Source organism: Gadus chalcogrammus, chromosome 18 (genome assembly GCF_026213295.1).
Source record: "Gadus chalcogrammus isolate NIFS_2021 chromosome 18, NIFS_Gcha_1.0, whole genome shotgun sequence".
Taxonomy (NCBI): Eukaryota; Metazoa; Chordata; class Actinopteri; order Gadiformes; family Gadidae; genus Gadus; species Gadus chalcogrammus.
In genome coordinates, this window is record NC_079429.1 from 13,079,246 (window position 1) to 13,103,763 (window position 24,518).

The 24,518-nt window shown below is 47.5% G+C and overlaps 1 protein-coding gene across 2 annotated transcripts; it reads right to left on the minus strand.

Annotated features, from left to right (window-relative positions):
• Window positions 1-132: 132 nt before the first annotated feature.
• On the minus strand, window positions 133-23,939 carry med24 (mediator complex subunit 24). Of its 2 annotated transcripts, none has more exons than XM_056577118.1 (26): window positions 23,809-23,937; window positions 23,422-23,555; window positions 23,240-23,322; window positions 23,103-23,141; window positions 22,921-22,994; window positions 22,410-22,633; window positions 20,931-21,042; window positions 20,475-20,625; window positions 19,372-19,485; window positions 18,130-18,180; window positions 17,825-17,907; window positions 17,258-17,344; window positions 16,925-17,024; window positions 16,444-16,586; window positions 16,173-16,210; window positions 15,931-16,013; window positions 14,937-15,115; window positions 14,187-14,286; window positions 12,356-12,531; window positions 11,279-11,543; window positions 6,315-6,496; window positions 5,875-5,968; window positions 4,477-4,576; window positions 1,846-1,926; window positions 977-1,125; window positions 133-519 (listed from the first exon to the last, which is right to left on the minus strand). In XM_056577118.1, exons 2-26 carry the CDS (start codon window positions 23,552-23,554, stop codon window positions 403-405), a joined length of 2,958 nt encoding a protein of 985 aa, XP_056433093.1. In that variant the 5' UTR covers window position 23,555; window positions 23,809-23,937; the 3' UTR covers window positions 133-402. The 2 variants fall into 2 exon arrangements, with proteins under 2 accessions (XP_056433093.1, XP_056433092.1); XM_056577117.1 differs by lacking the exon at window positions 133-519 and adding an exon at window positions 534-735 and having other exon boundaries at window positions 23,809-23,939.
• Between the last annotated feature and the right edge of the window lie 579 nt (window positions 23,940-24,518).

Consider the following 24,518-nt stretch of genomic DNA (forward strand, 5'->3'; position numbering starts at 1 on the left):
ATATTTAACATGCCTTAAGATGAATATGTACCTAATTTATACTAGTTGTTTACCATTTTACGTATTTTCAAGCTGCACATATATATTTATTAAAAATATTATATTAGAAAATTCTCTGCATATCTCTAACCTTCATTTCAAAAGAGACTGTATTATCATCAATACAGACGCATATCAGACAACACAATCCTTACAGTTCATTTATTTATTACAAAAAAAGATTACAAGAGGTAACAAACAAGCAAAAACATGAATCCCCTATAAAAAGATGTCTCATGACCCGCAAAAGGGCAACAACGACGGCATGCACCGTCACACCTTACACCCCTTCGCTCGCTCCTTCCATTTAGTAACCCCTACGCGGTGCTGAGCTGACCCGGGGAGCCCCTTGTAGCTGACCAGCTACAAGGCCGATATGGCTTTGGCCGCCACCCTCCTCCCCAGCGGCAGGGTGAGGTCTGTGATGGCCAGCACCACCTTGGGCTTGGCCATGGCAGGCAGCTTCACCAGCTCAGACACCTGGGGAGGGAGGGAGGGGGGGTGAACAGATGAATAGGAGGACAGGTATGAGCAAGAGCAATGTGTTGAAAGCAGCGCCGAAGAGGTTATCTTGGGTCACAGACGTTCTTCGGTCTTTAGGGTGCCTCTGTTGTAAGTGCAGGGCTGATTTAGCAACAGGAATTCAGATTTGACCCAATACAGATTAGTAACTCTGGCTACATCCGTCTTCCTTGTCTGTGAGAAAAAAAATGTTTAATACAAGCTTGAGTCATTCTTAAATAACTACTCCTTGTAAGTGCACTATATTTATAACACTCTCCCACTCTGAAATACTTAAACAGTATAAACTGATTTCCAAACACCTGATTGGGTGACCAAGCCTTCTGAAGAGCCAAGGTAGACAGTGAATAACCAGGGCTGGTGGGGGGCGGGGGGGGTTGACTAGAGCAGTGAAAATGTGCTTCCTTTAACTCACCATGGTGAAGGGAAGGAACTGAAGGATGCTTCCCCGGTGGCCTTGCTCAAGACATTCCACACACTCCTCCATGAAGCTGTGCACAAACTGGGTGTGGGGCCCGGCCATCTTGGAGCCCAGTATGGACGAGATTAACAGGAAGAGGTTAGCTGAGGAGAAGTTAGAGGAAGAGGGAGAAATTGGGAGGGAGATGTAATCAGAAACCAGGATTAGTGCGGAGAAAGTTTTCAAAGAATGTCAGTCTCCAAAGAGATAAAAATAGAATGGAATAAGGTTTTCTAAATCGATTTATCAAGATGAGGTGTAACATATAACACCCTTATCCTAAATGATGCAATTCTGATACTACGACATCCATCTACTAATCCACATGCTTCACATTTCTCGGAGATTAAACGACTCACTTCAGCAATCATATGGAGTCCCACCGGTGTCATCGCTAGAGCTCTATATTGGAACGCAACCCCAGGATACGGAAATCATGAAGCAACAGGCGTTGCGTAAACCTCCAGATGGTATTTCCCTTTATCTACTGAATGAAGGGGACACAACGCTGACCTGTGTCTGTTTACCAAATGCTTGACTAATGAGCGTGACAGAATTAAAATAATAATTATTATTATTAGTGATATATATATTATATATTATTATTAGTTATTATTTCGGATCCTATGCATGAATATTGGTGGAGACAAACGTCACACATTGGGTACCTGTGATGGACTGCGTATAATATGAGGGAACGTCAATGTTCACTTTGAAATAGAGAAACACATCGAGGGCAAATGGGGTCCCCGACGCAGAAAGAGCTTTTGGCCTAGTGCCCGTCATGAGCAGGGAACGGGGCCGTGGTGCGGACGGGTTCTTACCCAGCACGCGGTTGAGGGGCTCCTTCATGTTGACCGTGTGCAGCTGGGAGGCTGAGAGGGAGCTGCTCATGGACCGGTCTCCTGCAGCACAGGGAGGGGAGGGGGGCAGAGAGGGGAACCCCAGGCACAGGCTTAGCGACGGAAAGCAAAGCGACAGCGGGCGACTCCAACGATGTAGCCTCTATTGGGCAAATGTTTCGACGCAGTGAGAGACAACTCGGATTTGTCAGTACTTGTGTTTTTCCGGCGAAAAGCCCTTCAATTCATCTCAATTTGCAGTATATTGAACCTCATACGTTTTAATTTGAAGCAGTGCGACAATTTTGAGAGGGCTTCAAGTGAAAGCAGTCTCAGCAGTGTCTTCTTCCTTTCTGTGGTTTCGGAATGTGACGTTCAAAAAGGTTCAAAGCCATTATACGTATTTAAAGTAGAATGACAGATGCCAACCGATTTCCCGTTTACTGTAAATCCACGCAACAGAAAAAAGGCACAGACCAGAAGAATTTCCAAACTAACGCAACCAAGAAACTCACTGTATGTGTAAAGAGGGGATGAATGGACTCCCCTCACTGGCGGGAATACTGGCAATAAACAATGTAGTCACGTGACGTGAAATGCCCAAAATGTATTTGGGCGCAAGGATGCATTGTGTAATGAGCAAGGCAGGGCATGCATCTTACTCAAGGAGTTTTCGAACCTGATGCCAAAGTATTAATCAGATTCTTCCACTGAATATTGGATGTGTACCGGTGGATGACTGCCTCTGGTTCTGATCTTAGACGTCCAAAACCGGGCACTGAATTTGCGTTGAACCGCAGCGCACATGTTCAGGCCTGACGGCACAACAAGAGGTGTGCAGAGAGTGACACGTGGCGCTCAGCGCTACCGTTTTACCACCGCCAGCGAGAACAGACTTGCTACTGACGGAGGAATGGGGAGATGTGCTCACGCTTGGAAGACCCTCTGGGGAATTAAGAGGGAGTCAGAGACTAACAGTAAATCGGATGCCGTTCGCTCAAAGGTTTAAGGTAGAATTTCAGAGGGGCTCTTTGAGTGAGGTTTTACCATAATCAGTGACCTCCGACTCTGCCTGTACTGGGAGGTAAGAGAAGACCCCATGAATCAAATTCTCATCATAAATCATGAGTGTAGTGTCACTACTATTAAAAACTCTTCAGTAGCGCAAGATGATGTCATGGCCAGGTCAGGTTGCACGCCCCGCCCAAAAATATAAGATAAGACATTCTTTAAAATTAGGGCAAATTCGGGTACAACAGAAAGTTCTGGCAGTGATACAAATTAAGAATGGATAGAAACATGCAAAAAAATTAAGATATACTATAACTATACTATAAAATATACTACATTATACAACGGGGGGCCTGAATCCAGCGATCTGATTGGTTCCTAACTGTTGTATAATGAGCATATACATAACTGCTATGACACCCAATCATTTTGTGAAAGTATCATTCCGCGCCTTGAAGTGGAAAGTGTCAAAGAATACAACCGTGTTTTTACTAGTGTGTGTGTGTGGAGTCATTTTGCCATAATTTTAACAGTTGTATAAAATAAATAGCACAGTTCACTGAAGCCTAAAATCGGCGAGTGAACTGCTCCATAGGATAAATTGCCGGCGAACCGCTCTATCGGACCCTTCTCTCGGAGGGACGCTAAAGTGTGTTGCATAGCGACCGTCGATGCATAGCGGCAGCCAGGAGGGACTACTTTTTGGTAGTCTTTAATAAAACGGCTACTTTGACTTTCTTGGTTTCTTTTTAAATGTAGTGTGTCTGACTTTAGTTTCGCCATAACAGTTGGTTTCTTTTTAAATGTAGTGTGTCTGACTTTCGTTTCGCCATAACAGTAACCGTTGTATAAAAGCAATAGATCACTTCAGTCAGTGGCATGTGCTCATTATACCACTGTGAAGGGGGTCGCCGGCCCTCCGCTACGCGTCGGGGCCGGACAACGCCCCTTAACAGTGATTAAGGGGCGACAGTTAGTTCAGTTAGTTCCGACCAAGTAATTTGATTAGACAAGAGGCATTCAATGAGTGCTGATATAAAGTATAACAGCACTGGGACTTTTAACTATACATGTATCACTCCGCTTTACAGGTATTCTTATCAGCGTTAATGTTGTTAACTAGCTAGTGTGTTTATGTGTTGCTTGGCAAGAGTTCGGTCCCAGTCCAGTTGCGTAACTACTGTATTTGTGTTGGCGGAGCCAAATAAATCATTAAATAAACCAAAGAATATTACTGTTTGTAGAACTGTTGTATCAAAACAATATCCCACTCGAGGTCATGCTATTGTACTGAATATCAGCACAGCTGTGATTATCTTCGGGACTCGGTCTACGGCCTTGTGTCTACGACCGAATCACAGTCATGCTGATATTCAGTACCACAGCACTCCCTCTCGTGTGATATTGCTTAAATAAGACAGGATAAATGCTGACACAAAAATAATTGGAGGTACTGCGTTCAAGCCTCGATGTGGATGGGGGCTATACATTGTGGCCTTACGCTACTTCTTTCTTGATGAAGTAGCGTATGGAGAAGGGGGGATTCCAGCGTGTAAACACCAGTCTCCCTTCAGCAGCCTGGTGGACCTGGGGATGACTCACCTGGGCTGGAGAGGGTGACGGGCTCGTCCTCGTTGGAGCTGAGCAGGCGCATGAGCTTTGAGGGCTGGGTGTCATCCAGGGGGAACAGGCTGCTGTAGTCCTGGAGGTGCAACAAACATACACACACACACATCAGAATACACACTCCCCCAGAGACCCTGATGTTTTGTCACTGATGTCCTCACAAAAGGTATATCTCTATCCTTACCTCGTCTTAATTCCCAGGCGTTCCCAGACCTTTCCATACTATATTGTATCATAGTACTTTCGCCGAAATTATTTTGTTGACATGGCCATACCTTTTCAAAATAGGGACAGAAATTAACCTGTCTATGTAGGTTGCTCATCAATATGCTATTCCTCCGATTATATCAATATATTCGGAAAACAAATCAGTTTGTTCCCCCCCTCCCCTAGTGACCTGTTCCTCCCTACACACTGGGAAATAACATGGCCTATAATCATGTTTTACCTCTGCTATAACAATGTTTACATTCCCATTCTCGGTTTAGATTTCGTTCATTTTATTTTGGGAGAATACCTTTTCAGTCGTCAAAATAGTCTTATTCATAAAATAAAACAATATCATAATCTTTGTTCCATTCCCATATATATACACACACGTACATTTGTTATCACAATGGAAAGTTGTGAAACCTGATGGTAACCTTTGTGTACATTTACTAGGAAACACAGGTGGTTAGATAATATTAACATGAGGGTTTATGGAGGATTTAAAAACAATATATATATATATATATATATATATATATATATATAGTTTTTCACAAAGGTTACCATCAGGTTTCACAACTTTCCATTTTGATAACAAATGTACACAGGTTACCATCAGTCAGGTTTCACAACTTTCCATTGTGATAACAGTTTCTAAAATTAACCCCTTTTCTTCAGAAATGAGGCGTACCAGACAAGAGCATGACAACAGCCGTACACAAATAAATTCCCTTAAGACTCACACTGCCATGGCAACATGGTTTAAGACACAGTGGGACATTTGTTGGATGAAATTGGAACGCCCAAAACGTGATTTTCTTCCTTTAGCAACCAAGTGTTTATCGATAATAGAGAAGAGTATATAGAGGGGTCAATCAGGCCTACAAACACTGAGTCATGTTTTAAAGATGAGCTTCAAGTATAACTTCAGAAACATACACTACTGCACGGTACCCCAGTATCTAATGCTAACGTATCGTCTCTTATTGTTTAGTTATTTACGTTTAACATGTAAGTAACATGGTCTCGGTCTTCGGAAGGAGGTCCAAAGAGTCCAAAGAGGTTTGGTCTTGACGACCAAGCCTCTTTGGACCAAGCCTCTTTCAACAGTGAGCAGGGATGCTCACAATAAACAAACAGACTGCATTATGTTGCCATGTTTACCTCGATGTCCTCCCGCTGCCTCTTGCGCTGGCGGGCGGAGGCCTGACCCTTGTGGTGGGTGGAGAAGGAGCTGAGTGCGCACCACACCGAAAGCCTGGAAACCACCATCACAACAACACCGTCAGGACAACCAAATCGCCCACCGTAACCGGGGTAACGGGACAGCACCTTCACTGTGGTCCAACAGGATCAGTCCATGTTGAAAATAATTTAATTCTACATTTTTCATATTTTGTAATGTTCACATATCTAATAAAAGCAAATCAGCAAACAATTCAACTCATTCTACAATGCATACCTAAAGCATCAGATCCTTAAAGGAAGGAAAGTCAACAAATGTTGCTTTTTTTTTTTTGCTCATCAACCTGAAAAGCAGCTCCCGGTGTGTGAAACACAAACCCCTTTCCACTGAAAGTGAAAGTGGTCGTCCGGTGCCTTACTTGGCCAGGGCCTTGCCCGGGGGGTCTGCCAGGCTGTGCCAGTGGGCAGGGTCTGTGAGCAGGTTGGGCAGTATGGTCCCCAGGAGGGTCAGGGTGATCTGCTGTGTGTCAAGGCAGAAGATGCTGTAGAGCAGCTCCACCACGCGATGGGCCCACTCCTTCCTCGTCTCCTTCAGCAGTTCCTGGGAATGGAAGTTGTTGTGTCAGGGCCTGTTCACAATGCTTATCTTACGTCTTCACATGGTCTACAGTCAGTGTGGTACACTTTCTTCCTCATTCCGAGGAACCTTGTCAGTCAAATGTATTGCAGTGAACTGCTAAAAAACCTGGAAGCCGAAGTCGAATTGCTAAATTGCATTATCTGAAGAAGCAAAGTGCTGAAGATGGTAGCAGTAGTAGTACTAGCTTTAGTAGTAATGGTAGGGCCTAAAAAAAAGATTTGTTTGGTTCCGGTTTCCGACCGACCCTGTCAATTTATGTGCGACCCAAATTATTTTATGAGCTTTAAAAAAAAAAGAAAAAATAATTTTAGGCCTAGTAGTAGTAATAGTGGTACTAGCTGCACAAACGATATGCCTTATGAAAGGTATGGTATTGATTGATGCTTGTGGAAAGAATTATAATAATCCCGGCATTTTATTTTTTTTTAACAGCCGAAATTGTACCTACTTGCCTAATGCTAATTCTTCCTGCCTAACTTTATTAAAAGTAATCCAGTTGTGCGGGAAAATCGGGCAACACTGCCTGAACGTCGTAAAAAGTAGTCCAATTTAGTGAGAACAACTGCCCAATCTGGCAACACTGCCTGCACGTCCTCACGCTGACACCTCAGAGTAAATCAATGAGACAAACTGAAAACAAGCCGAAATGGAACTTAAACTGTGATTCTGAAAAAAGTATTAAGGTTATCGAAATTCTATTTCCAGATTATTGAAGATACAAGTATGTTGATTTGTTAAACCTTTGAACAAAGGTTTACAATAAAATATTGACCAAGTTACGAAGTCTGGAGTATTTAGTGTCAGAGAATGGGCGGACGGCTACTTCCATTCTCATCTCATCATCTCATCTCATTTTCTTCCGCTTATCCGGGGTCGGGTCGCGGGGGGAGCAGCTCAAGCAGGGGGCCCCAGACTTCCCTTTCCCGGGCCACATTGACCAACTCTGACGGGGGGATCCCGAGGCGTTCCCAGGCCAGTGTTGAGATATAATCTCTCCACCTAGTCCTGGGTCTTCCCCGAGGTCTCCTCCCCACTGGACGTGCCTGAAACACCTCCCAAGGAAGGCGCCCAGTGGGCATCCTTACCAGATGCCCGAACCACCTCAGCTGACTCCTTTCTAAGTAAAGGAGCAGCGGCTCTAATCCGAGTTCCTCACGGATGGCTGAGCTTCTCACCCTATCCCTAAGGGAGACGCCAACCACCCTTCTGAGAAAACTCATCTCGGCCGCTTGTACCCGCGATCTCGTCCTTTCGGTCATCACCCAGCCCTCATGACCATAGGTGAGGATAGGAACGAAAATCGACCGGTAGATCGAGAGCTTTGCCTTGCGGCTCAGCTCTCTTTTCGTCACAACGGTGCGGTAAAGCGAACGCAATACCGCCCCCGCTGCTCCGATTCTCCGGCCAATCTCACGTTCCATAGTACCCTCACTCGCGAACAAGACCCCGAGGTACTTGAACTCCTTCACTTGGGCTAAGGACTCATTTCCTACCCGGAGTAAGCAATCCATCGGTTTCCTGCTAAGAGTCATGGCCTCAGATTTAGCGGTGCTGATCCTCATCCCAGCCGCTTCACACTCGGCCGCCAGCCGATCCAGTGAGTGCTGAAGGTCACAGGCCGATGATCCCATGAGGACCACATCATCCGCAAAAAGCAGTGACGAGATCCTCAGACCACCGAACTGCAACCCCTCCCCACCACGACTACGCCTCGATATCCTGTCCATGTATATCACAAACAGGATTGGTGACAAGGCGCAGCCCTGGCGGAGCCCAGCACCCACCGAGAACGAAACTGACTGGCTGCCGAGGACGCGAACACAGCTCTCGCTTTGGGAGTACAGGGATTGGATGGCCCTGAGGATAGACCCCTTTACCCCATACTCCCGCAGCACCTCCCACAGTTTCTCCCGGGGGACCCGGTCATACGCCTTCTCCAGATCCACAAAACACATGTAGACCGGATGGGCATACTCCCAGGCCCCCTCCAGGATCCTTGCGAGAGTGAAGAGCTGGTCCGTAGTTCCACGTCCGGGGCGAAAACCGCATTGTTCCTCTTCAATCTGAGGTTCGACGATCGGCCGAACCCTCCTTTCCAGTACCTTGGAGTAGACTTTACCAGGGAGGCTGAGAAGTGTGATACCCCGGTAATTGGCACACACTCTCTGGTCCCCCTTTTTGAACAGGGGAACCACCACCCCGGTTTGCCACTCCTTTGGCACTGTACCCGACTCCCACGCGATGTTGAATAGGCGTGTCAACCATGACAGCCCCTCAACACCCAGAGCCTTTAGCATTTCTGGCTGGATCAATCCCTGGGGCTTTGCCACTGCGGAGATGTTTGACTACCTCAGTGACCTCCACCAGGGAAATTGACGACGAAACACCATCAACCTCGAGCTCTGCCTCCAACATAGAGGGCGTGTTATTCGGGTTCAGGAGTTCCTCAAAGTGTTCCTTCCAACGTCCGACGACCTCCTCAGTTGAGGTCAACAGAGTCCCCTCCTTACTGTACACAGCTTGGACGGTTCCCCGTTTCCCCCTCCTGAGGTGCCGGATAGTCTTCCAGAAACACTTTGGTGCCGACCGAAAGTCCTTCTCCATGGCCTCTCCGAACTTCTCCCACACCCGCTGCTTAGCCTCCGACACGGCAGCAGCTGCAGCCCTTCGGGCCTGTCGGTACCCTGCAACCGAGTCAGGAGTCCTCCAGGATATCATATCCCGGAAGGCCTCCTTCTTCAATCGGACGGCTTCCCTGACCACCGGTGTCCACCACGGTGTCCGAGGGTTACCGCCCCTTGAGGAGCCTAAGACCCTGAGGCCACAGCTAGCCACCGCAGCTTCAGCAATGGAGGCTTTGAACACAGCCCACTCCGGCTCAATGTCCCCAACCTCCACAGGAATGCTAGAAAAACTCCGCCGGAGGTGTGAGTTGAAGATACCTAGGACGGGGGCCTCCTCCAGACGTTCCCAGTTCACCCGCACTACGCGTTTGGGCTTACCAGGTCTATCCGGAAATTTCCCCCATTCCCTGATCCAACTCACAACCAGATGGTGGTCGGTTGACAGTTCCGCCCCTCTCTTTACCCGAGTGTCCAAAACATGCGGCCTCAGATCAGATGACACGATCACAAAATCGATCATTGATCTTCGGCCTAGGGTACTCTGGTACCAGGTACACTTATGAGCACCCTTATGTTCGAACATGGTGTTTGTTATGGATAATCCATGACTAGCACAGAAGTCCAATAACAAACGACCGTTCGGGTTTAGATCAGGGAGGCCGTTCCTCCCCACCACGCCTCTCCAGGTGTCTCCATCGTTGCCCACGTGGGCGTTGAAGTCACCCAGCAGAACTACGGAGTCCCCTACTGGAGCCCCATACAGGACTCCATTCAGGGTCTCCAAGAAGGCCGAGTACTCTGAACTGCTGTTTGGTGCATACGCACAAACAACAGTCAGAGTTTTCCCCCCTACAACCCTTAGGCGCAGGGAGGCGACCCTCTCGTCTACCGGGGCAAACTCCAACACCGCGGCGCTCAGCCGGGGATTTATGAGTATCCCCACACCCGCCCGGCGCCTCACGCCCTTGGCAACTCCGGAGAAGAATAGAGTCCAACCCTTATCCAGGAGTACGGTACCAGAGCTGAGACTGTGCGTGGAGGTAAGCCCCACCAGATCTAACTGATAGCGCTCCACCTCCCTCACAAGCTCTGGTTCCTTTCCCCACAGCGAGGTGACGTTCCACGTCCCCAGAGCTAGCTTCTGCCGCCCGGGTCTGGTCCGTCGAGACCCCTGACCTTCGCTGCCACCCATGTGGCTGCGCACCCGACCCCAACGGGTCTTCCCACAGGTGGTGGGCCCATGAGATGAAGAGAGGGGGGGTGCCACGTAGTTTGTTCGGGCTGTGCCCGACCGGGCTCCGTGGCAAACCCGGCCACCAGGCGCTCGCCATCGAGCCCTCCGTCTGGGCCTAGCTCCAGACGGGGGCCCCGGGCTTCCTCCGGGCCGGGTCACATCTCCTCTTTTTTCGATATTCATTGAGGATTTTTGAACCATTCTTAGTCTGGCCCCTCGCCTGAGACCACTCTGCCATGAGAGACCCTACCAGGAGCACAAGGCTCCAGACAACACAGCCCTCAGGTTCACAGGGACACGCAAACCTCTCCACCACGATAAGGTGACGGTTCCAGGTTCCATTCTAAACAATTAAAAGTAGAATATCTTAAAAAGTATAAAATATATAAAAATTATGCAAAGAAGCACGCAATTCCAAGCTAATATGAATATTTGAATGAAAAGTTTAGGAAGGAGATCCCAAAGTTTGAAGAGAACAATAAGGAAGAAAGAAAGATAGAAAGAATACAACCTAAGAACAATAGTTGAGCACTTCATGAAGCACTCACCTAATAATTTGTTTAATACTCTGCCCTGTAACACGCATGGGTGAACACGCAGGATGAAGCGAACCTCATCCCGACCCACAACCAATACATCACGCTGGGTTCTGCACTGCCGTTGGGAGCGGGGTGGACCCACCTTGACCAGGTTGTTGGTGAACCAGAAGACCCACCTTGACCAGGTTGTTGTTGAACCAGAAGACCCACCTTGACCAGGTTGTGGGTGACTCAAAAGAGCCACCTTGACCAGGTTGTTGGTGAACCAGAAGACCCACCTTGACCAGGTTGTTGGTGAACTAGAAGACCCACCTTGACCAGGTTGTTGGTGAACCAGAAGACCCACCTTGACCAGGTTGTTGGTGAACCAGAAGACCCCTCCGATGTGCAGCAGGCTTTCGAAGAGATGCAGGGCGCGGCTGTCCACCCAGCCCTTGCGCAGCACCGCCTGGAACTGCCGGCGGAGGGCCTCGTGGATGGGCTCCTTGGCGGGCAGCAGGTTGCGGTAGGGGATGGGCTCCTGGCCCTCCAGGGTGGAGCGCAGAAGCAGGCCCGTCTGCTGGAAGACGTCGGCGCACATGTGCTCCAGGATGGAGCTCATGATCACCACCCTGCAGTGAGGCGAGGGGGGAGAGTTATCAATAGGGCCCACCCCCACCCCCACAACATTGGAGCTCGACCCGGGCCGAGCCCGTAGCAGTAGCCTCTGCGACCGGCCTGGCCCGTGAGTTGATAATAATTTCACCAAACTCGAAACCGACAAAGATACAGACTTGTTCGGGATATGCCATCAGAACCGTGGCATTAACAGCTGGCGGCACACATCAAGACATCAGGGAAAGCCCGCAATAGGTGATGAAACATGCTGGGATGTTGAACCAAAGTTATTTATTAACGAGACCCAAAAGCCCCGGGTCGGGCTGGAGAACTCGAGTGGGATGTGGACTTTGTCTGGACCTGTCAACATTATGTGTGTCATGTACACAAGGAGGGGGAAACTATCAGAGGATGTGCACTAATGTTCTTTGTTGATGAGACTCATGGGGTAATCACAAAGTGGAAGTGGGTTTGAGGCACAATATTAAACCGAGTTCTTAGAGGGAGATCTGCCTCTGCCTTTCTGAGGAACACGATGATGAAGGGATCCTGGGGAAGCAGCATTACCACTTCAACCCATCTGTCACAATATTTCCGGAGGAAGTTGGGGCACATTAAGTGCGGTTTTACTACTCTCTGTAGGTCATCCGTCATGCTTTTGACCTAAGACCCGGTTTCAAGATCCACGTCATAAGAAAGCAGGTGGCATGCAGTGGTTGGATGCAAAAAAAAAATCATACGTAACACGAAACATACGGCCTCATAACCGTTTAGCCGGGAGTCCAGCCCCCTGAACCGGCGGCTCCACGGAGCGGGGGTCCCGTACCGTTCGTTGTAGAACTGCAGGGTGTTCTCGCCGAACAGGGGCAGCACCAGCTGACGGATCATGGTCTGGGGCTTCTCGCGCTCGTCCCGGCCCAGCATGCGCACGTGGGCCACCAGCCAGGCCACGGCGCAGATGGCCATGCTGCACACCTTCCCCTTGATGTTGTCTGTGATCCTCTGCACACCGATGGGGGAGCGTGGGCCAGGAGACGGAGGGGGCGGGGGGGGGGAGAGAGAGTCAGTACGAGGATAGGGCGTAGAATAATGAAAGAGGGGGAAGGAAGTAGGGTTGTGAATAACTCAAATTTTTCATGGTCAGATAATCAGTGGGTGGTTCGAATAATTGATTATTCGATGTGTGCCGACATTCACAAAGGCAGCCATGGATCAACGGCAAGAAATCACTTAATATCTTAAACGCAAAAAAACAACTACCTACCAAGTAGTTCTAATCAAATTGTCTGTTGTGAAAAATGCATTAAACTGTAATCAGAAAACGCTAAATATGCTATAGACCCTATAGTATCTGTGGTATAAAGGCTGGGACGAATTTGAAATGCTAAATATGTACATTTTATGTTGAAAGTATAGACCGTCGCGAATTCCAATGAAACGAATGGCGCGGTGATTCGGTCTTCAGAATGAGAGCTGGTAAATTGTGAAAAATGAATTAAACTGCAGACAACGCGGTTATATGCTATAGAACCTAGAGTATTTGTTGTATAAAGGCTGGGACGAATTTCGAATCATAAATATGTACAATCCATAACGTTAGCTCTCTGGCTCATAGCTGAGCGGACTAGAAGACCTCCTGTTGCCAAGTTGTAGCCAAGGTCGTCCCAGCCTTTATACCACAGATACTCCAGGGTCTATAGCATATAACCGTGTTGTCTGATTACAGTTAAATTCATTTTTCACAATTTACCAGCTCTCGTTTTGAAGAATAATCACTGCGCCATTCGTTTCAATGGGTATCGCGACGGTCCATACTTTCAACATAAAGTGTACATATTTATAATTTGAAATTCGTCCCAGCCTTTATACCACAGATACTATAGGGTCTATAGCATATAACCACGTTTTCTGATTACAGTTTAATGTAACAGTAAGCTGACAACATCGCTAATTAAAACCGCAACTACAAATTAACAACACAGAGATAACCATGGCAACCGGTCAAACAAATGTTCTTTTTGCGATCATTCTGCTCGCACATCCGCCGTGTTGATAAACAAATAATCCCCCTATTGTATTAGTCAAACCCTCAGGCATTACCAGGGAAACAAAGTTATGGCTTGTGAAAAACGTTATATTTGAATGGGAAAAAATGTGGAACGAATAATCGAATAATCTGATACTCTGACCCACCCCTAGAAGGAATTGGTGGTAAGTTTGATGTTTGTGTGCGTGTGTGTCTTTTGTGGTTCCATGCAACTCTGACTCTGAAACGTATGGCATGTCTTCAAATAGAATAGGGAAGCTACACGGAAAAAAAGAAAATTCAACAAAAACCCTTGCATGAGCACACATTAATACGAAGAAAAAAATCTTGAGGTATTGACAACGGATGAGCGTCATTCTAGTAACAGTGTGGCCTCGGAAGAGAGAAATGTACATTGCAAAACTCCAATGATAAGCAATACATCCTGTCTGTAAAGCCCATCCCGAACAATGAATCAGACATATATAATAGCCTTGTGGTATCTAGTCATCCCATCGGAATTCACTTATAATGTGTGAGCGGTTGACTTTGGTAAAAGCAAAGGATGGAAGGAAGAATGGAGATGGGGTGTCTGGGGGGGGGGGGGGGGGGGGGGGGTTTGTCCTCAAACCTGCACAGCCTCGACAGTCAGAGCGCCGTTCTCCCAGGCGTTCAGCACCTCCAAGATGGCCGCCGGCGTGCTGAGGCAAATCTCGTGCCATTTCATCTGACTGGCGTGGGGAGCAAAGAGATGGGACATCAGGTCTGAGATGATTGCGACCCCAACTTTGACCCATCGATGTTGCATGAATGACCCGGTGAACATATGCATAGCGCCCCACTAAGTACCAGCAGTAGTAGTTCCCTCACGACTGTTCATAAACACAAAACTTTTATGCGATTTTTCCAATTTCACACATGCATCCCGGGTAGGCTCCCAGGGTCAAGTCCGGAGAAACAGAGAGCCAGAGAAATCACAACTAACTACTTTGTAGGTTGACGACGTTTCTATCATGTGTGTGACTTGAAACCAGCAGCTGATTGTAGCCGCTTCGTACTTTTCTCTTCTTTCCTGTGTTTTTTATAATTTACTTCTGCTGCTATTGCGGATATGTCTTAATAAATGCAGTATTGATAGCACAAAAGTGTCAGCTTTACACTCCCTTTGATGTCTTCTAAACAAAACACTTCCTCCTACACACTCAACCCAGGTGTCTCAAGTATCCGGGGTATCTCTGATACGTGTGAACACGTCTGGTGCAGATGATCTCCGGCTGTGCGGTGCATGTGTGAAAGGCCCATCGGTCAGCGGTCTCCCATGAAGGGGGCTCCCGGCTGAGGTCTCGGTGAGCTCCGCGTGAGACTCTGTGGCTCTACTCACACCAGCTTCATCTCCGAGGAGTTGTTGAGCAGCGCCACCAGGCTTTCCACCTTGCCCGACTCGGGCCGGAAGCAGGGGTGGTCCGGGTTCAGGATCTTGCCCTCCTCCGGCATGCAGGTCAGCAGCCAGGTCTCGAAGAAGGGGGTCTCCCCTGAGGGGCTGGGCTCAGACAGGATCACCTAAAGAGACCCCGGGCATTCAGAGTTTTGTTAAGGGAACCCGGGCTACCTGGTTGACTGTATACGATATGAAATTATTCGTATATAAATATCGATTTTGCATGGCAACTTACATTTTCGATATTTTTAATACAGTAGGAAATAGTAATGCAGCTAACTAAATAAGTAATTAAAATAACTAAATCAGCATTAACTGAAGATTCAGCAGAATAACTTTATCGGCATCAAACAGCATTTAATACATTTTATTTGATAAGTCAATCGGCCAAAAAGAAACATGGTCACTGTGGACATCTAGTGGCCGTATCCAGAGAGTAAACCGTAGGATGTCCTCAAGGTCATTCTAACTTAGCCAACACCTCCTGGGTCCCGACGCCATGTGGAGTGTGTGTGTGTGTGTGTGTGTGTGTGTGTGTGTGTGTGTGTGTGTGTGTGTGTGTGTGTGTGTGTGTGTGTGTGTGTGTGTGTGTGTGTGTGTGTGTGTGTGTGTGTGTGTGTGTGATGACTGGTGTATGCAGCCCGACCTGAGTCAGGCTCAATGGACAGCGGGGTTGGGAGTACTTGATTAACCAGGCCAAACGGGATAGACCATGCGTCACCTCCCACCCACACAAACACTAGGGAGAGCTCTGACCTCAGCGTTCAGTAGCTGCTCGGCTAGTAACACTTTGCCCCCTCTGAATTAAACAACATCTACCTCTGGTGATCGGAGCTGACCAGTAAGGGTGGACATGAGGCAGCGGCCTACTGCTACAAGAGAGTGTAGGACACACACACACGCAATGAAAAGTGTAGAAGAGTGCATTTAGGCTGACCTCAGAGCCGTAGGTCTGGACCACATGGCACAGCATGAGGAAGGAGATGTCAAAGAGCAGGGCTCGGACCGACGCCGACTTGGCTGGGGGGTTGGGAAAAAGAGGCAGGAGGAGGGAGAGAGACAGCGACAGAGACAGAGACACAGACACAGAGAGAGAGAGAGAGAGAGGGAGAAGACCATTAAAATCCCTCCCACGCCACATGTGGAAAAGAGGTGTTAATATGAACCATGAGTACTCACAGCCCTCTCCGCTGATGTGCTTGGGAAACTCGTTGAGTCTGATGGAGCAAGAACAGGCCAGAGCGTGAATAGCAATCGCAGTGTGGGACAACCACAGCTACGTAATCAAAAAGGTCGACAGTTGTTGTTGCCACATTTCAGAATCATCCAAAAGATTGAAGAGAACGCCGTCTGTACGGAAAGGGAAGAGACTGGGAGCACCACGGGCGATGCAGGACTCCCTTGACCTCTGAACTGTGATGAAGACGATAACGGCGTCACCATGACTCACTTGATGAACTTGCGGGCGAAGGACTTGAGCTTTCCGGTGGCGGCGGCGGCGGCCAGCAGCAGATCCAGGCTCTTCCCCGACAGCATGTGGGCCAGGACCCCCAGAAGCCCCTCCGGAGACTTGGAGTGGTCTGCGTCAACGGTCTGATGCACAAGGGAGGGAGGGGGTCAACGCTGTAGGGTGCACGGGGTTTGACTTGAGATTGACGGAAGGTGCAATACCCCTGATGGAAGTGTAGTTCAAAAGAAGAAATGGTGACAGCAGGGTCTTTTATTCGGTTTTGGGGTTTAGTTTTTCTATGTTTCATTTTTATTAATTCATTCATTTGTGAATGAATGAAAAAAAAATCATTCATTCACAAACACAACCACAAAAAGAAAAGTAGGTACGGGGCTCCACAGCTCACTCCCTCCAGGTGAGAGAGCAGACAGGTGTCCTAGCAGCCTGGAGCCCTGGAGCCCTGGAGGGCAGAGGCCCTTACCTTGAGGATGTTGGTGACAGTGGGCTCGGCCCGCAGGATCAGCCCCGGGTTGGGCTGGATGTTGGCGTTCTCTGTGGTCTTCAGCCGCGGGGCGTACTCCCTGCCCGCCGCCCAGGAGCACACGTTCCACGGGAGGGGGGGGGGCGGGGGGGGGAACCCCAGGAAGGGAGAGACAAGAAAGAAAGAGACAGCGATAGAGATGGACAGGAGGAGACGGAGGGGAATGGAAGGGGCAGGATGTAGGGGATTAGTGTTGGGCTCGAGGTTGCATTCTTGCACTGTGTTTATGGGTGAGTGGTGGAGGGAGTTGGGTGTGGGGGTGGGGGGGAGTACCGCTTGGAGCTGAGGTTGGCTGCGTGTGAATCAGAGAGCAGACCCAGCTTGTTGCACTCCTGTAACAGCATGTTCAGACAGTCGCAGCTGCACAACACAAACACACACACACACACACACACACACATCAAGACCCTTCTGTAGCTATTTGTATAGCCCTTAATCAATGACTGGCTTAAAGGCCTTCACAGGCCCCAATGATATTACCCCACTCTAAGCCCTGTAAAGAGCAAGTCACAGATGGAGTCCTTCTATGCTAACCATCTTCAGAGATGCTTAAGACAAGAAATGTCATGATTTTTAATCAGAGGTGAACCAAAGCCTAAAGATTGTACAAGATGAAGTGGTTCTTAATCTGGCCAATATGTCAGTGTGGAAGAGAGAGCGATTTGAGCTTCGTTCAAGACCAAGGCTTAAAAAGGACCTCTATTATACCCCCAGGTGAGTTATGCCATTTCATCAACTGTACTATGGTTAAATCAGTGTACAAGCTGGCCAGTCCAGCGGACTGAACCAGCTGGTAGGCAAACTAAGGGGTGTAGTAATGCTGTACGCATCTTCACTCACTTGCATCTCTGGTCTGCCTTGTCCAACAGCGGCGTGAGCTTCAGCAGGTATTCAAACGCCACGTTGACGTCGTCCATGAACTCCTGGAGGGCAAGAGAGAGGCGGTTGACAGGCCGTGATGGATGCCTGACAGTGGGATTGGATTTTACCATCGCCCTCAGCACTTTTTCTCTTCAGTCATGGTATCTCGAGTGAGGGCTACTCACTTATTCATTAGGGTCATATGGTGGGCAGGAGGTGAATGTGTGTGCATGCGTGCGTGCGTGCGTGCGTGCGTGCATGGCTGTATAGGGGAGCAAGCCTACCTGTCCTTTATCACTCTGAGGGCTCTTTAGCTTGAGAAGCACTTGAGGGATCTGTAAAGAAATAAAGTAGAACCACCACATACTAAATGATACCACGGTAATTTACAGGAGTATTGCACAGAATCCCATTAAGCCCTAATAGGATGTCTGATCAGAATCGTTCCCTGAAAGAAAACAGTATTATTTTCTATAAATAAATAATAGTTACAAGAATAATGACAATCATATGATCAATCACATGATGATTGTATAACCCTATTTATTCATCATAAGAATGAATGAATACGTTGGGTGATGGAATAGCAAGAGAGGAGCAAGCGTGTTGCCTCAACAGGCCCCTGGAAGGTCAGGCCTGGGGGTCACCCAGCAAACAGACCCCGGGGGAGGGGAGTGCGGCAGTCTGATGAGGTTGTGAAAGAGGGGGGCCGATAAGAGTGTTCAGTGATGACTGGCCCTGGCGTGTCACAGTAAATCTACCCAGGTTCTGTTGCGGCGTTGGCCGCGGTTGATAACCTTCTGTTCATGGGAGGGGCGGTGCGTCATTGACACTACGGTGCAGAAGCTAATTCAATGGTTAGGTCAGAGTTGAGTCAGTGTTTTACGATGAATGACTGAACGCATGAGTTATGTATCAGGTACATATTTCAAGCGTTTGCTGATATTTTGGTCAAGAAAACAAGAACATAAATTTTTTGTGATACAAAAACAATACTTTGTTATTCCACAGACTAATCAAACTAACAGAAAACATCACTTTGACCTTTTAAAGACTTAAACGATCAAATGAACCAAATGATTTAAAGATCCTAAAGGCAATTAAGTCATTAGACCCCAGTCACTAACCCATCAGCCTTTCAAGAGGCCTCTACGTGGCACTTTATCTTAAAGGGGTGATATTATGCCACAACATGCGAGTGTGATTAGCCATTACAAGCTGTTTGAAAATCTGCCTTTCCCTGTGTTTTAGTGACATCACAAATGTGAGTGTCCACTTAGATGTATGCTGGATAGATGAGCAATAATTGCCACAGTCCACTGGGTAGGCTGGTAGACTGATCTATCCAGCATACATCTTGGTGGATACACAAAACACAGGGAAAGCCCGAATTTCAAACGGCTTGTAATGGCTAATCACACTCCCAGCTGGTCGCATAATGTCACCTTCAAAGGAACCTGGCCCCCGATGGCCCCGTATGGCCAAACGGGGTGCCGGGGGCGAAGGAACCCATGTGAGGAACCCACCTTGAGGAACATGAAGGCGGTCCACTTCAGCTCCTCCGTGCCCTCGGGCGACTCGATGAGGCCAGTGAAGCAGGCCTTCCAGATCTCCAGCACAAAGAGGGGCGTGGGGATACGCTGTGGGAGGAGCCACACAGGCAGAGTCAGGAAGGGGCGGGGAGACGAGCGCTGACCTTGTGGATGACCTTTCATCCGGCTGGACTTTGGTGTTCGTCTGCTACGTGTGAATTTAAGTTGAGTCTTTTTTAGGGTTTTTAAAATCGCCCTTCTAAGGTTTTAGCTGGTGTGCCATGATGTGTGCCTGTGAAGTCCTTTGAGACCCGCTACTGTGATGCAAATCAAATGCAATTAAATTTGACTTTGAAGTCAAGAGAGCTCGATTTTTGAAGGTATCCAACAGAAAAACTCTCACCTCTCCCTCCCACTTTCCCCAAACACATCGCTAGCTTTAGCGACAGGTCTGCCTAGTCTTGTGTGAGACTCTAGTTATGCGTGATGAGGGGACGGGCACAGTGTGCGAGAGGAGACGGGTATGTAGGTAGACAGACAGGCCATCCAGTCATTCCATTCAGGCCGAATGAAAGGATTGGAAGAGATTATTAAAGGCCTCCGACAGCCATAGATACTTTATTGATTTACTGACTACTGTCGGGGCACAAGGCAATTTCAACAAAATATATATTCAATAATAGAGTACCTCCCTAGCTTTTGGACTGAATCCAGAGGGCCTAGGCGTTAGGCATCTTGTTCAAAGTAACAAAACACACAAGACTATCCTGCCGCAAAAACCAAAAACAGAGCAGCCTCTTCGTGTCACCTCTGATGGTGTGATGTAGTGTTTGAAATACTTTACTAGTGCTCCACGACCCCACCTTCCCACTTTACTTGCTCTAATTTAAAACGAAAGATTTATTTTCTAGTGTGGTGTGGTGCTGTGTCGTCTCTGGCGTGGTGTGATGTGGTATATCTGCGTTGTTGTCCGGTGCGGTGTAGTTCCGTGCCGGGGGGGGGTGTCTGGTGCTGTCGTCTGGTGGTCTGCGGTGTGGTGTAGCTCGTGTGGTGGGCTGTCGCCTGGCGTGGTTTCGGTGCGGCGTGTGAACACTCACCTGCATCCTCTTGATCATCATGAGCTGCTCCACCAGCGGCTGGGTCTCCCCCGTCAGGTTCATGGTCCCCTCCAGCATGATGAAGGCGTGGACCGAGGGGAAGGAGGGCTGGGCCGGGGGCGGGCTCTGCGCCGTCAGCATGTGGGGGATCCTGCGGACACCGACTTCAATTATACCTCTGCGGCGAACGAGAGCGCGGACGGGTGTGGGGGGCCGCCGGAATCGTCATGTGTCGAGAGATTTGTTCTCCCCTCCGTTGTTGCAGGCAGTGGAATCTTTGGAGAGGGGCACGTGAGCGACGGCCTCTGTGTGTGGTGACATGGGTTGATCGGAGGACCCACCACAAACCCCCCCCCATCAGCTTTTCAATGCAGCAGTATAAAACCGCCTCTAGTTCAACACCAGCACCAGACGGTAAACAGTAGGAGGGCACAGAGGATGCTCGTCAATACTCACCCCTTCACCAGCGAGACGCTCTCCTCCAGTTTACTCTTCAGGGTCTGATTGGTCACGCTGCCGATGCCTTCTGTCAGTTTGACGATGGCTTGCTCCACGTTGCTCCAGGATCCTGTGGGCAGACCACCGTGGTGAGGAGGAGAGGCCAGACGGGAAGTTAGAGTTGATTGTGATTGAGTGCACTGCATATATACATGAACAGCTGGGGTCCTGTTCAGATTTACATAATGTAACACGGAAACAAGTAAAAGTATCTGGAAGCAACCTTGAGCAAGATGCCCTAATACAAGCACCCTAATGTTTTCACTGCAATTTGTTAAGGTTGAAGAGTCTACATGATGAATGCAAAATAATGTTATAGCTAAGTTATAACAACAAGAAAACACACTAGAGCTGTCAATCTTCCAATATAATCCCATTCCTTTTGATAATATCCAAAATTATAATGCTTAAAACCTATCATTAATATTTACTATGTATTTATACTCTGTATACACAGGCTTATGCATTGCCACGGCCACTATCAAACGTTCCGTCCACTAGAGGGCATTCTACCAAAGTAAATAATAGGCACATAATGACATGATATTACGCTGCTGCATGGTCCATGATGATGGAGGGGAGTGACTCATGACTCGCTTTGTAAGGTCCTTTTACATTGAACGCAATTTTTTGTCACGATCTTTTCACACAATCAAAAAATAATTACAAATCTTTGAGTTGAAACGGACTGTACACATACAATACGCAACATAAATTTTATTCGCACCAAGGTCGATTTTGTATGGCTCCGGCCAGCGAATACATTTATTTAACCGATCACTTTCGGGTATCTTTGTCATAGTAACCATGGCCACGGTACAAGTTGTAGGACATGGCGGAGGCTAATAGCCTATTTACGTTTATAAAGACACAGTGTTCTTACTGCATCCATAGTGGTTGAACTACAATCATAGACATAGATTTATCACTATCTTTTATATGTATTGATGATTCATCTCGATAGAAGTCAGGGCTTCAAGCAAAAGTTGAAATGCACCTTAGTACTTGAATACAGGTTGCTTTGGATAAGATGAAGGGATTCAGTTGTATCAGGTAAATAACCTAAAAAAACAAACTCCTCTAAAACATTGATGGATTACAGAATAAGCACTCACTTTCCCAATCTCCCTCATCCGCCTTAAGCCATTGGCTGAACCACTTTTACATTAAAAGTAAACTCCAGTAAAAGTGAATCCTCTAGATACATAGATAGATCATTATGTCAGGAAGGAAGGAGCATAAGCTCATCTTCACTAGGCTATAAAGGTTGAGTATCCCATCTGCCTCTTCAGCGGCATGATTATGCCGCATATACACATCACGGCTTATGTAAATAGTTAATGTACGTGAAAACTTTATTGTTCATCAGGCATGAAGAGAAGGCCGAGATTTGTGCACACACACCCCCACCCCCACATCCACACACACACCCCCTACCTTGGTCCTCCAGCCGGGCGATGTGGATCAGGGCCCTGTTCTTGATGCTGCTCACCAGGCTGTGGAGCCTCTCCTGGCAGGCCTTGAGGCTGGCCTCCGTGCTGGCCGAGCTGCCCAGCTCCCGGAGCCGGTCGCAGTACCAGGCGCAGCCCAGCACCAGCCACATCACCACGTTCAGCAGCGCCCGGCACAGGCCAATGCACTCCTCCGCCTTCCCATGGCAGCTACAGGTGGGGTTTAAAGACATGAGTCAGGGAGGAGGTAGAGGACGGTCACCCAGGATTAGACACGGTCTACTATTTTTTATTTCACTTATTTTTTAAGTGTTTACATTGTAAATGCATACATGACCTACTACATACAATGAATTAGTGACTTCCAGAGCGACTGTCATTAATCGTCAGGTAGGTGATAGCCACCACACCTACTTAATTTATATATATAAATACGATCATTAAAACAGAGCTCATGAGGGTAAGTGAATGTGTGACCTTTTTGTTGGTCAATGTACCTTAGATGGTTGCTGAACATATCCATGATCTCCAACAGGGACTTGACACACAGATCTCGGGAGAAATCATCGAACTGGAGAGGAAACAAATCAGACCTGGATTAGAAAAGATTTCAACTGACATATCTGGAAAATTCATTCAACACATTGTAGTCAACCATATTCTTATCCCATAGCCACACCTTGCTGATGGCTGTGAGGACACTAGAATAAGACACCATCTGAGAAGAGACAAAGGCAGGTTTAGATATTTATATATTGTGTCTGGAGCACAAGTGCAAACAATATTGTGTTAATGTAGAACTGCATTGGATCTCACCTGTGAATTTATTGCATATTTGAGGTAGGACAATATAAGAGGGTTGGGAGATGGTCCTATCAGTGCTTGCTCCATAAGTGCTTCTGAAATTCCCAACAACAAAACCACCAGTTACATGATCTGCTCTTGGTCTAAGCAGTTGAGATTGTGAATCATTGATAAAGCCATTAATCTAGTCGTACCTGCTAGATTCAGATAATCCCACGTTGCTCCCTTCGTTCCCAAATTCTTCTTGATGTTAATAGCCCATTGGTAGTCACTCCAGCGCTCCTTCCAAGCCTGAAGGATGGCTTGCTTCAAATTGACCACCTTCATTCTAGTGGTCCCGAGAAAACCGAAAGCACAAGCACATGTTAAGACATGACAGGGAGATTATAATGTGATGAAAATAATCACGGCAGGCAATTGTTCTGGTTTTGCACGGTGAATACAGCTGTGGCTGACTGAGGCAGTTACGGATTTACTTCCATAATGGATAAGATAGCTAACGGGACGGCGGGAAAATATACAGTTTTTGGTTACTGCAGTGATTTAAACGAATGCGTTTGATATTCTATTTTGTAACTCACCTGAAGTTTCTGAAATTACAACAAAGAGGCAAAAATATGTTCAGAATTTCAGATATTCAATGTAAGTACGCCATCTTTGTTTTGAAAGGTCCCGGGCAATGATAGGCTGACAGTACGAAGTCCGAGTATTGTCTCCCCGGATTGGTGGAGCGGCGTGTAGCTGGCAACAGCGAATGGTATATCAATTACAAAATGGAACCACGAGGTGTCACTATCATTCACTGTTTTGAAATCCTGTATAAAAGACGCCTCGTTGCTCATCTTTTCACCAGCCATGGGTTAAAAAATACCACATCTCCCCTGTTTTCGGCCAATGTCTCGAAAGCCGAAATGCGGTATGAATGCTTTATTTTTGTGTGGTTTACATTTGCATGAAGTGCATTAGAAGACGTTTGTATACAAAGCGACATACAATAAGTACATTTGTTCGAAGAAAGTTGAATCAATGTTTTATGGGTTCAAAATGCAATGTTAAATCTTAGCATTTTACATGAAAGGTTTAACAATGTATATCTTTGTTTGTTACATCACAAAAAATCTACAAAAAAAGATGCTATCCTATCCCTCCTCGAGTTTGTATAATAAGTTGTACAGTAGAGTCTGTTTACATTATTCCTTCCCCACGTTTAGCCTGCCAGCGATCCCTCTTATCGCACTATCTCAGCCTGAGTGCCTTCTTGTGGGCCCTGTATTCAGCCAAGGCAACAATG